The sequence below is a fragment of the Narcine bancroftii genome, chromosome 8 (assembly GCF_036971445.1).
Source record: "Narcine bancroftii isolate sNarBan1 chromosome 8, sNarBan1.hap1, whole genome shotgun sequence".
Taxonomy (NCBI): domain Eukaryota; kingdom Metazoa; phylum Chordata; class Chondrichthyes; order Torpediniformes; family Narcinidae; genus Narcine; species Narcine bancroftii.
In genome coordinates, this window is record NC_091476.1 from 141,386,713 (window position 1) to 141,401,097 (window position 14,385).

The 14,385-nt window shown below is 36.5% G+C and overlaps 1 protein-coding gene across 1 annotated transcript in view; it reads right to left on the minus strand.

Annotated features, from left to right (window-relative positions):
• Window positions 1-14,385, minus strand: part of LOC138742124 (uncharacterized) — a 66,743-nt gene that overhangs the window by 14,368 nt on the left and 37,990 nt on the right. Inside the window, exon 7 of the mRNA XM_069896310.1 lies at window positions 11,722-11,848. Within this exon, the coding sequence (XP_069752411.1) occupies window positions 11,722-11,848 (127 nt within the window). The remainder of the gene's footprint in view (window positions 1-11,721; window positions 11,849-14,385) is intronic.

Sequence of the window (14,385 nt, forward strand, 5' to 3'; positions counted from 1 at the left end):
TATTACGTTTTTTGGAGGGGTGGTGGGGAGAGGTGGAAGAGGGTGCTGACCACTGCTGATTCATATGTGTATCTGTGACTTCTGTCATGGGCCGCACAAGGGAAGGTGTTAGTGTTTCAGTTAGCAATGCATCTGGGTAGGGGAGGGGTTCATTTTTGTACATTCTGTAAATGCTATTATATTTAGCAATGTACTTTATTTTATTCATAGTTTTCCTTTTCATTCTTGGATTGTCAGGTGAGCAGAGATCAAGCATGGAGGACGCAGAATTATTTAACTGGTTGGTGGAGGTTTGCCGGACAAGGTGATGGAGCTAAAGGCTACCTATACAGTAATGAGTAAATCGATAAAAATCTTAAATGTTAATATAAATAGGTTTAATGGATCCATCAAATGGAAGAAAATATATGCGCACATTAAAAAGATAGCTGTAGATATAGCCTTTTTACAAGTCACACATCTGACAGAAAAAGAGTATTTAAAAATTAAGAGAGATTGGATTGGCCATGTTGTATCTTCTTCATTCAATTCAAAATCATTCAAAATGAAGAGAGGTAGCAATGTTATTTAATAAAAATCTTCCAACTGATGTCCAACACGTCGAAATAGATCCAGCAGGTAGGTTTGTTATGGTTCATTGCCAAATTTAGTCTGAACTATGGACTCTTTTGAATATCTATGCACCTAATACAGATGATGAGAAGTTTATTCAGGAAACCTTCCTAAACCTAGTGAATACTCATGAGAATATAGTGGTAGGAGGAGATTTTAATTTCTGTCCAGATCCTTTATTAGACAGATCTTCTAGAGGAACTAATAGAAGCAGAGCAGCAAAAACATCAATGACTTTAATGAAAGATCTGAACTTAATAGATACATGGCAGAGGCTACATCCAACTGATAGGGATTATTCTTTTTATTCAAACCACCATGATTCATATTCCAGAATAAGCTTTTTCTTACTTTTTGTGTGCTTTTGTATGTGAGCAAATTTGATTGTTTTGTGAGATGAATTTACATTCAGTAACTGACAAATTTGTGATTTGGGATGTACTGAAAGCATATTTGAGGGGACAACTTATGTTATACTTCTAAGATAAAGAAAGACTATATGAAGAAACTGGATAAACTTGAACGTGAGATAACAGATATGGAAAAAAATTTTCATATTTGAAGGTTAGAGGATAGAAGAAGGTCATAAATTAACAAAAAAAAAACAATACTAGGCAGACTTATAGAAAAGAAAAAAAGCAATAATGAGAACCAAGCAAAAATGCTATGAACTAGGTGAACAATCACACAAAGTATTAGCGTGGCAAGTGAAAATGGAATAAACTTTTTGGACTATAAATGTTATCTTGAAAAGTCCTACTCATATTGGTTATTAACCACAAGAGATAAATTATCCTTTTCAGGACTGCTATTCAAAATTGTATAGTTCAGAATCTTTAAAAGATGACAATAATGTTCATGATTATTTATCCCAAATATATTTGCCTGTGCTATCTTTGGAAGAACAGTCAGAACTGAATTCTCCCATTGATCAATTAGAAATTAAAGAAGCAATGAGTACATTACAGGCATGGGAAGAAGATGGGTTTCTAGTTGAATTTTATAAAGGAATTTAAAGATTTATTGCTTCCTTTATTTATGGATATGACCCAACAGGCTTCGGTGACCCATACACTACCTGAATCTTTTTCCACTGAGATAGCTTTGGATGCAGAAAAGGCCTACGATAGATTAAAATGGGATTTTCTCTTTAAGCTATTGGACAAATTTAGTTTGGCACAATATTTTATTAATTGGATTAAAGCATTGTATGTTAATCCAAAGGCAAAAGTTGAAACGAATGAGCAAATCTCAACTTTCTTTAAATTACAGAGATCTAGTAGATAGGGATGCCCCTTATCGCCAGCATTATTTGTACTGATTGTAGAGATGGTTAGATGGGATGTGTTTATCAATGGATTCAGGGTCAGTTGCAAGGAACATAAAATTAGTCTATTTGCGGATGATGTATTGATGTATTTGATGGAACTTGAGTCTTCCTTGAGACAACTCCATCTCTGATTAGAAGAATATGGACAAGTCTCAGGTTATAAGATAAACTGGGACAAGAGTGAAGTTATATAATTTACAAAAGGTGATTACACAACTTGCCAGTGAAACACTCAATTTAGATGGCCAAAGTGGGATTAAATATTTAGGGATCAGAACAGATAATAATTTAAAAGAATTTGTATAAATTGAATTATTTACCTATACTTCATAAGGTTGAAGAGGATTTAAAGAAATGGGTGACACTATCTATAGCTTTAATAGGAAGAGTTAATTGAATAAACATGAATATTTTGCCAAGAATTCAATATCTCTTTCAAACATTACCTATTTTAGTACCTCAACAGTTTTTAAAAAAGAGCTAAATAAATGGATTCAGAATTTTTTATGGAAGGATAAAATGTCTAGAGTATCTATGCAGAAATTAACAGAAATATGAATTAGGGGGATTGCAATTGCCTTTTTTTTACAATTACTATAGATCAGCTCAAATGAATTTTATTGCATTTTTTGAAGAGGGAATTACTCTGACATGGATCAATATAGAATTGGAGAAAATTGGAGAGAAGTCATCTAAGACTTTTCTTTATAAATGGAATTCAAGATTGATGTCAGGAATTAAAGATACACACTTACTGAAACATTTAATAGATATCTAGGGCAGGGTAGATGGGGAAACTGGGACAAAGTGGGGTATATCACCATAACCCCTCTGTTCCAGAACAATTTGAAACCCTTTTCCCAAGACAATACATTTTTGAAACTGTGGTTTGATAAAAGAATTAAGATAATAGAAGGCTGTTATGGACAAGGTCAGTTAATGTCTTTTATTCAATTGAGGGATAAATATGGAATATCTGGAAATACACTTTTAAAAGGGACAAATTGGGACCAGAAAGTTTACTACCGCCATGTAGTGATGTGGAAACTCTTATTCGATGAGGGCTAGTACGGAAATTTACTTCTACAATGTACTTGTTATTACAGAGAGCAACATCTAAACTGGGATTATTCAAATCTAAACAGAAGTGAGAACAAAATTTGAATATTGTGAATAATCTGAAGATCTGAATAATGTACAACTATGGATTGATTTATGTTGAGATTGCATGTCAAACACAATTAATGTGCAATACTGATTAGTATAATATAAATTTTTACATCAACTACATATCATACCATACAAGTTGCATAAAATAAAATTGAATTTATCAAATAAATGTTTTAGATGTGATATAGGGGAAGGTACCTTTTTGGACTCTAAAGTAAAACCATTTTGGGTGAAAGTTAAGGAATTACTGGAACAAATTACTAATATTGTCTATCCACAAAATCCAGATATATGTTTGTTAGGGAATGTTGAAGGAGCTATACCTAAATTAGTCTTTTTACCTACTCAACAGAAGTTTCTGAAAATAGTACTGGCAGAGGCAAGAAAATGTATCACAATTACTTGGAAGTCAAATTCTTACCTGGGTATAGATAGACTGCATGAGGAAATACAAAAATCCATCCCAATGGAAAAAAAATTACTTATAATTTAAGGAATAAATATAATACATTTTTACAAATGTGGAGCTCATACTGTGATAGGTACTGTGGGTTAGTCTTTCCCCGCCATCCCCAACGCCCTCGCCAGATATTACGGATAATACTTAATAGTTATGTCTTCTGTGCTCTCTGACCTGCCTTACAATCCACTAATTCTATTATTCTTTTTATCTTTTTTTCTTTAGTATGTTATTACATGTTATTAACATGTATAAGTGATGATTGATTTGTTTTTGTGGGGGGGCTGGGGTTAGGGAAGGTCTTAGCTTTAAGGGAAAGGGGTGTATTTTGATTTTGTAGTCAGTAACAACTTGTATGAAAATGATGGTTGTATGTGGATTATATATTCTACATGTATGCAAACTTTAAAATAAAGTAGTTAAAAAAAAAGGAGTGGTCAAGTGTGAAAAGCCAAACCCTCATTCCCATCCCAGGACACTGAGTAACAAATTTAGTGGGATGCAAGTGTAAAAGAGACTTGAGGAATGAAGATCTAAAACACAGTGTCTAGGCAAATTTAATTTAAAGTGATTATCGCCAGTGGCCAAGTGTACACAAGGGTAATTTTACAAGCTACTGGGGCTGCAGGTAGAAATGGACACATTGTTTTTGTATGGTAAAAAAGAAAGTGTGTTTTATTTAATCACCCTATTTAACCATGGCCATCAGCCAACCCTCCCATTTCATTTCTACTTTCAATCTTTACATCATAGGATATCAATATCCACTGTGAGATAAACCACAATTTCCTACAAATAATGGGAAATTCAAAACCACTTTCTTCAGCTTCCAACTCCATTGACCAGCTAGTGGTTTCATCGCTCTTTCCAGTTACAGTCAACTCAATTAGACTGCACCGCAGGGGCCACGTATAGTTCATACCATATATCCATGCTGACACTAAGACCATTGATTTCCATCTTTATAATAATCTGCAATGACCCTTCTGCTGTGAAAACCCTCATCTTTACTACCTCTATATTAATCCAATGCTCTTTTGCTTGTGTTCGTCTCTCCACTGTTCAAAGTCCGACCTCACAGCAGGTCCTGCTGCACATCACCCTAGTGCCAACTAACCCACACTGGCTCTCCATTCATTTTAAATTAAAATTTTTAGACATACAGCAAAGTAACAGCCCTTTTGGCCCATGAAGTGCTGCCCAATTACACTCATTTAGCCTACAACCCCCAGCACATTTTTTGAAGGGTGGGAGGAAACCAGAGATTCTGGGGGGAAACCCAGACCCGGAAAGAACGTACAAACTCCATACGGACAGCATGGGATTCAAACCCTGGTCCCAATCGCTGGTGCTGTAATAGCATTGCATTTTCATCCCTAACATTGAAGTACTCGAGATGGCAGAGGCCGACAGCATCGAGTCCACGCTGCTGAAGATCCAGCTGCGCTGGGTGGGTCACGTCTCCAGAATGGAGGACCATCGCCTTCCCAAGATCGTGTTATATGGCGAGCTCTCCACTGGCCACCGTGACAGAGGTGCACCAAAGAAGAGGTACAAGGACTGCCTAAAGAAATCTCTTGGTGCCTGCCACATTGACCACAGCCAGTGGGCTGATATCGCCTCAAACCGTGCATCTTGGCGCCTCACAGTTCGGCGGGCAGCAACCTCCTTTGAAGAAGACCGCAGAGCCCACCTCACTGACAAAAGACAAAGGAGGAAAAACCCAACACCCAACCCCAACCAACCAATTTTCCCCTGCAACCGCTGCAACTGTGTCTGCCTGTTCCGCATCGGACTTGTCAGCCACAAACGAGCCTGAGGCTGACATGGACATTACCCCTCCATAAATCTTCGTCCGCAAAGCCAAGCCAAAGAACTACTACACTAACCGTGAGTTTCTCACAACCGTCTGCAACATCTGTAACCTCCTCCAGCCCAATGACTTTCTTGAGATCTAGAACCAATTCTGAACTTTTGACCAACTCCAAATTTCTTATTATTGGTGGCCTTTCCTTCAGCTCTAAGCTCAGGAGTTTCTGTTTATTCCAATCTCCTACTTTTAAAGCATTTCTTAAAACCTATCTTCTTTGGTCAAGCCTTTGTTCACCGATTCTTGCAGCTTCCTATCTGGCAACACTCAGTGAACCATGCAAAGAGATTCCTGTTAGTCAAGGTAGATCTATAAAAAGGAGTCACGTGATGGAGTAGTGGCCGGTCAGGGAATTCCAGCCCTCTCCGGAAAAGTTGAAAAAAACGCACAAAACACGAAGGTACAAGAATAAAAATTAAAACAAAGTAAAAGTAAAGGTGAGAAGAAAATGGCAGCGAAGAGAGAAAAGTCGAAAGCAACAGGAAGAAGAGAAGATGAAAGAACGTCGGAAGAAGAAGGTGAAGGCCTTACCTGTCCGAGGAGGCCCGCCGCGGAGAGAGAAGCCCGCTCCCTAAGGTCGGTGGAAGTCCCGAGTTCGGGACTACAAAACTGGCTCGCCGAGCCGAGTAAAAGTGCGCAACCGCGCATGCGCGAGGAGTCGTGCATGTGCGATGCGCATGAAAAAAAACACACTGACGGGAGGGGGGAACAGCTGAGGAGTCGATCTCCACAGCTGAGAGTAACAGCTACAACACAGCAATAGGAAGAGAACATAGAAAATAACGAGAACAAGAAAGAAGAGAGGAAAAAGAAAACAAGGAAACAACAGATGGCCAACCCAGAGGAAGAAGAAGAAGAACATAGAGAAATGGAAGAAGAAGGGAAAGGCAGGACAATGGATATATCTTTTTTTAAAGAATATATGGAATCAGTGAAAGAATGGCAATTACAAGAATTTAATGAGATAAAGAAGAATTAAGAGTGCAGAAGAAAAAATGAATAAAATAGAAATGGCCATGTCAGAGATAGGAAAAAGAGTGGATAATGTGGAAGAACAAGAAATCTCTTGGTGCCTGCCACATTGACCACAGCCAGTGGGCTGATATCGCCTCAAACCGTGCATCTTGGCGCCTCACAGCTGTTAGCTCAGAAGATAGATATAATGGAAAACTATAATAGAAGAAATAATATAATGATAGTGGGCCTTAAGGAAGATGAAGAAGGCAAAAATATGAGAGAATTTATAAAAGATTGGATCCCCAGGGTCCTAGGAAGACCAGAATTACAGGAAGAAATGGAAATAGAGAGGGCACATAGAACACTAGCCCCGAAACCACAACCGCAGCAAAAACCAAGATCCATTTTAGTAAAATTCTTAAGATATACAACAAGAGAAAATATATTGGAGAAAGCAATGAAGAAAATAAGAGAAGACAAAAAGCCACTGGAATACAAAGGTCAAAAAATTTTTTTCTATCCAGACATAAGTTTTGAACTCCTGAAGAAGAGGAAGGAGTTCAATACAGCAAAAACGATCCTATGGAAAAAAGGATATCAATTTATGTTAAAGTACCCAGCGGTACTTAAAATAGTTATTCCAGGGCAACAAAATAGACTATTCTCGGATCCAGAGGAAGCACGAAAAGAACAACTACAAAACAAGCAGAGAGATGAAGACATGTAATGAGAGTAAAAATGACCACGAACTATATGTATGTGTGTGTGTATATATATATATATATATATATATATATATATATTTATATATATAGATGTGTATGTATATATGTGTATACATGAGTGTATCCCTATTTAGAGGAAAATATATAGAGTATAGATAAGAATTAATAAGGGAATGAAAGGGAATAGAGGAAATAAGGAGGGAATTAAAAGAGTGACTTTTGTTATATATGAAAATTGAAATCTTTTCTGGGGGGGCTGGGTGGGGAAGAGTTACGGTCACTGCAAAATCAGTTGATGCATGCGAGTGAATTCGCAAATCCAAATGGAGAGGGGAGATGTGGTTGCCCGACAAGGGATAAAGGGCAACTCAGGAGGGGGAGGGGAGCATGGGGTTAAAGAAGTTTTAAATAGGAGAATAAGGAAAATGTTTGATGTTTTAGAAATGTTGTCTTATAAAGTGTTCAAAACAGGAAAGCAGAAATGGATAAGAAGGAAAGGTGATGATGAGGAAACGGAAAGGGAAGATAAACAAAGTATGAAATGGCTACGTTGAACTATATGACTTTAAATATTAACGGAATACATAACCAAATCAAAAGAAAGAAACTGCTAAATTTACTGAAAAAAGAAAAAAATTGATATAGCATTCGTGCAAGAAACATATTTAACTGAAATGGAGTATAAGAAATTAAAGAGAGATTGGGTAGGACATGTAACAGCAACGTCATATAATTCAAAAGCAAGAAGAGTAGCTATATTAATCAGTAAAAATGTACCAATTAAAATAGAAGAGGAAATAATAGATCCAGCAGGGAGATATGTAATGATAAAATGTCAGATATATTCGGAGTTTTGGAATCTACTCAATGTATATTCACCAAACGAAGAAGATCAAAAGTTTATGCAAGATATTTTTTTGAAGATAGCAGACACGCAAGGGAACATATTAATAGGAGGGGATTTCAACCTTAATTTGGATTCAAATATGGATAAAACTGGGAAAAAAATTAACAGAAAGAACAAAGTAACCAAATTTATAATTAAATCGATGCAAGAAATGCAACTTTTGGATATATGGAGGAAACAACACCCAAAGGAAAAGGAATATTCATATTATTCGGGTAGACATAAAACATACTCAAGAATAGACCTATTTCTGTTATCAGCTCGTATGCAAGACAGAGTTAGAAAAACAGAATATAAAGCTAGAATATTATTGGACCACTCACCCCTGATATTGGCAATAGAGTTAGAGGACATCCCTCCAAGAATGTATAGATGAAGATTAAACTCCATGCTACTTAAAAGGCAGGATTTTAGAGAATTAATTGAAAGACAAATTAAAATGTATTTTGAAATAAATACGGAATCAGTGAAAGATAAATTTATACTATGGGACGCAATGAAAGCGTTCATCAGAGGGCAAATAATAAGTTATGTAACCAAGATGAAGAAGGACTACAATCAGGAAACAGAGCAGTTGGAAAGGGAAATAGTAAATATAAAAAAAGAATTAGCAATGAAGGAAGACACAACTAAACGAAGAGAATTGGCAGATAAAAAAATAAAATATGAAACACTACAAACATATAAGGTGGAGAAGAACATAATGAAGACAAAACAGAAATATTATGAACTAGGGGAAAAAACGCACAAAATTCTAGCATGGCAGCTTAAGACAGAACAAGCTAAGAAAATGGTATTGGCATCAAGGAAAAAAGACAAACAAATCACATATAATCCAACGGAGATTAATGAAAACTTTAGAGAATTCTATAAACAATTATACCAAACTGAAAACGAAGTGAAAGAAGACAAAATAGATGAATTTTTAACTAAAATTGAACTACCAAAATTACAAATAGAGGAACAAAATAAATTAACAGAACCATTTGAAATAGTTGAAATATAAGAGATAATAAAAAAAACTACCAAATAATAAAACACCAGGAGAGGATGGATTCCCAATAGAATTCTATAAAACATTTAAAGATTTATTAATTCCTCCCCTCCTGGAAGTAATTAACCAGATTGACAAAACACAAAGCTTACCAGATTCATGTAAAACAGCAATAATTACAGTAATACCAAAGCAAGGGAAAGATCCACTTGCACCAGTGTCATATAGACCAATATCATTACTTAACACAGATTATAAGATAATAGCTAAACTATTAGCAAACAGATTAGCAGATTATGTACCTAAAATGGTAAATCTAGACCAAACTGGATTTATTAAAAAAAGACGGACAACAGACAATATTTGTAAATTTATTAACTTAATTCATGCAGTAGAAGGGAGTAAAGCGCCAACAGTAGCAGTTGCTTTAGACGCAGAGAAGGCCTTTGACAGAGTAGAATGGAATTATTTATTCAAAGTATTGCAAAAATTCAGTTTAATTGGATTAAAGCATTATATAAGGGGCCATTGGCGAAAGTGATAGTAAATGGATATATATCAAAGCAATTTAATTTAAGCAGATCAACAAGGCAGGGATGCCCACTATCACCCTTATTGTTCGCGTTAGCTATAGAACCACTAGCAGAATTGATAAGAACAGAAAATAAAATAAAAGGGATAAAAATAAAAGACAAGGAATATAAAATCAGTTTATTTGCAGATGATGTTATAGTATACTTAACAGAACCAGAATTATCAATAAAAGAATTATATAAGAAATTGAAGGAATATGGAGAAGTGTCGGGTTATAAGATTAACGCAAATAAAAGTGAAGCAATGCCAATGAATAATGAGGATTTCTCAAAATTTAAGAAGGAATCACCATTCAGATGGCAAATGCAAGCAATAAGATACCTAGGTATACAAATAAATAAAAACCTCGGCCATCTATATAAACTCAATTATTATCCACTAATGAAAAAATTACTGGACGATTTAGAGCATTGGAAAGATTTACCACTAACACTAATAGGAAGGATAAACTGTATTAAAATGAACATTTTCCCAAGGATATTATACCTATTTCAGGCATTGCCAATACACTTGACAGAGAAATTCTTCAAGGAGTTAAAGAAAATAATAAGGAAATTTTTATGGAAAGGGGGGAAACCGAGGATAGCACTAGATAAATTAACAGAATAGTATAAATAAGGAGGCTTACAACTGCCAAGCTTTAATAATTATTACAGAGCTGCACAATTAAGATACCTATCAGATTTTTATCAAACAAGGGAAAAGCCAGATTGGACTAGATTAGAACTAGATAAAATAGGGGAAAAGATACCTGAACATATATTATATAAATGGGATGAAAAATTGGTACAACGTAAGAGTTCTCCAGTATTACATCATCTGCTCAATATTTGGAAGAAGATTCATGTAGAAAGGAATAAAACAAATTACCAAAACTAATACTGACTCAAAATCAGTTAATCCTTTTTACAATAGATAACCTTTCCTTTAGAGAATGGGAGAAAAAAGGGATCAAAAGAATAGAAAATTGTTTTTCAGGAAATAGATTATTATCCTTTGAACAAATGAAGGATAAATATAATATAACTCAAGATACAGTGTTGGCATATTACCAACTGAGATCCTACATGAAGGACAAATTAGGAAGCAGTCTGAGGTTACCAGAGGGAAGTAATTTTGAATATGTGATTACAGATACAATGATAATCAAAAAATTTATAATAAATATGTATATTAAACTGCAAGAAAAGGAGAATGAGGAAACAAATGGTAAAACAAAACAAAAATGGGAACAAGATTTAAATATAAAGATAAAGAAGGAAACATGGGAGAAGTTATGCTCTGGAACTATGAGAAATACAAAAAACACGAGGTTACGTATGATACAATATAACTGGATACACAGGCTATACATTACACCTCAAAAGTTAAATAAATGGGACCCAGCAGTATCTGACAGATGTTTTCGTTGTAAAAAAGAAATGGGAACAACAATTCATGCAATCTGGACATGTGAGAAAGTGAAAAAATTTTGGAAAGATCTAAACCAGATATTAAATAAAATCACAAAAAGCAATATACCAAAAAACCCAGAGATCTTCCTCCTAAGTAACATAAAAACAAAGAATTTGGACTTGATTTGGATGGTGCACAAAAAAGATTTGTTAGGATAGCCCTAGCTGTAGCAAAAAAATGTATTATGTCAGCCTGGAAATTAGAAGATAACTTGAGAATACAACAATGGTATATAGAAATGAATAAATGTATTCCATTAGAAAAAATAACATATAATTTAAGAAATAATATTGAAATATTTGAACAAATATGGGAGCCATACATGAAACACAATAGAGAAAACCAACCAGGACATCTACCACCTAAAATAACAAAAGGAGAAGGAAATGAAAAGAATTGACTCAGTGGAATTTCTTGTTTATTTTTATTGAGTGACAACATTGTTTGACTGGTTTAATGTATCTTAGATTTTGTACTTTAAATGAATGGGGAGGGAGGTAGGGAGGGTGGGATGGGAGGAGGGAGGGGGGGGAGAAAATAACACTGTATATATTTGAAAAGGAAAATGTATGTATCTTGGTCAATGTGGTTTATGGTGTGAAAAATAAAAATTTTAAAAAAAAGGTAGATCTATAAAAGTGACATACATTTGGTACTCAACATCAAAGATGGATTCTTCAGGTCCTTGGCACATCCAATGGAGCATATAATTGAAGTTACTGGAATTGAACAACACCTGAAATGGTTTGGGCAACTCAGCCAATGCACAGGAGCCTAAAAATGGAAAACAGTTTGAATTATATGCAATTTTACAAATTCAATTATTGAATGTTTAAGGTTTTTAGATTTATTCTCTTTCAAGTCCAGGATGGAAGTCCAAGCAGCATATTTCAAAGTTACAAAGGTCTTCGATATCAGCTTATGCCCACATTGCACAACAACTCCATCATTTAGAGTCCCTTCTCATCCCCAATTGGATGATACTGGAGAAATTGTAGCAGAAATGAGAACTGATTTGGCCTGCACACACCAAGGATTCAGATCCCAACCTCCATTTCAAGCAAGGTGAATTCCAAGGAACAGCATTTCCCACATTGTCGGCTGTTTATAAGAAAAAACATTAACACTGTAGAGAGGGGAGATAAGGGGACAGGAGTACTCTGAAAATTAAATTTATATTATGAAAATGCAAATCAGAAATTTTATTTCAACTATTATGTAATCATTTAATTCCATGTTGATATATTGCTCTGTAGAGAGCCAACGGGCACACTGCCATATAAATTCATTACAATAAAGATTTTCTCCTCTCATGTTATTTTATTTTATTTACAGCACAGGAGAAGCTGATTCCAGGCATTTAAATATGTGCTGCCCAATTACACCCAAATTGACTGACAATCTCATACATTATGAAGGAAACCCATGCAGTCATGGGGAGAACGTACAAACTCCTTACAGGCAGTGCAGGATTAGAATCTGTGTGCCTGGCACTGTAATAGTGTGGCACTATCAGCCACACTCACTGTACCGCCACTAAAAATATTTACACAGTCCATCAATGCCACAAATTTTGTAATCGAGTATCTCACAGGCATCAGCCCACTTGCAGTGCAATGGGATAATCTTGTCCTGTGAGAACCACCTTTTTGATCACAGTCTTTCCCTGCCAGGTAAGCATATAATTCGTTCACCTAAAGTCAGGCAACACCTTGTAAATTTATGGTTTTATATTAACTTTTTCCAATTGTACGTATTGACATTGTTCATTTAACAAAAGATTAATAAAGCATGGTTGACCGTTTTGAGTTCAGTGTGCCCGATGGAGATGTGGGAGGGCTGGTGGTCATGGTGGGGAGATGACTGATGGAGGACCTCAGTTTTCTTCAGGCTGACTTCCAGGCCAAACATTTTGGCAGTTTCTGCAAAACAGGACGTCATGCGCTGGAGAGCTGGCTCTGAATGGCACTGAACTCAAAACGGTCAACCAGTTTACCTACCTCGGCTGCACCATTTCATCTGATGCAAGGATTGACAAAGAGATAGACAACAGACTCGCCAAGGCAAATAGCGCATTTGGAAGACTACACAAAAGAGTCTGGAAAAACAACCACCTAAAGAAACACACAAAGATCAGCGTGTACAGAGCCATTGTCATACCCACGCTCCTGTTCGGCTCCGAATCATGGGTCCTCTACCGGCATCACCTACGGCTCCTAGAATGCTTCCATCAGCGCTGTCTCCGCTCCATCCTCAACATTTATTGGAATGACTTCATCCACCAACATCGAAGTACTCGAGCTGGCAGAGTCCGCAAGCATCGAATCCATGCTGCTGAAGACCCAACTGCGCTGGGTGGGTCACGTCTCCAGATTGGAGGACCATCGCCTCCCCAAGATTGTGTTCTATGGCAAGCTCTCCACTGAGACAGAGGTGCACCAAAGAAGAGGTACAAGAACTGCTTAAAGAAATCTCTTGGTGCCTGCCATATTGACCACCGCCAGTGGTGGATCTTGGCACCTCACAGTTCGGTGGGCAGCAACCTCCTTTGAAGAAGACCGCAGAGCCCACTTCACTGACAAAAGACAAAGGAGGAAAAACCCAACACCCAACCCCAACCAACCAATTTTCCCCTGCAACCGCTGTAACCGTGTCTGCCTGTCCCGCATCGGACTTGTCAGCCACAATCGAGCCTGCAGCTGACGTGGACTTTTACCCCCTCCATAAATCTTCGTCCGCGAAGCCAAGCCAAAGAAAAGAAAGAATAAAGCATGCAAAAATGAATGATTTAAATAAGAATCTGTGATTTAAAATTATGAATGTTGTGATGTTTAAATAAGTACTCACCAGCCAAAGCAGAGATTAGTACTGGGATCCAGCAAAGCCACATTCCACCAACACACTCGCTCTCTCACTTAAGCTGATCAGACACTAGATTTTTCTTTGAAATTGCAAGTTGAAGGTCATTTTGAGGCATCAGGGAGCTCCTGGCATTAGCAACCAGAGAGCAAGAATTCAAGAGTTGTAAAGATCTTTCCATTTGTACCAGGCCACATTTGTTTTAACTTTGAAGGGCTACTCCTCTGTGGATTCAGTAGGTACTGATCTATCACCATGGGAGCTGAGACTGCCAGATGTCCTGATTAGTGAACAAAACGCTTGTTTGCGGAACCTGCTTTACTTCGGCCTGAAAGCATACTGATCTGATTGCATCCAGGAACTTGTCTGAACAAAGTTTACTTGGCAAAGGAGAGTATGATTCAGAAAGGTGGGGACATAAGTATAATTATGGTCAATACTTCCTTCTCTGT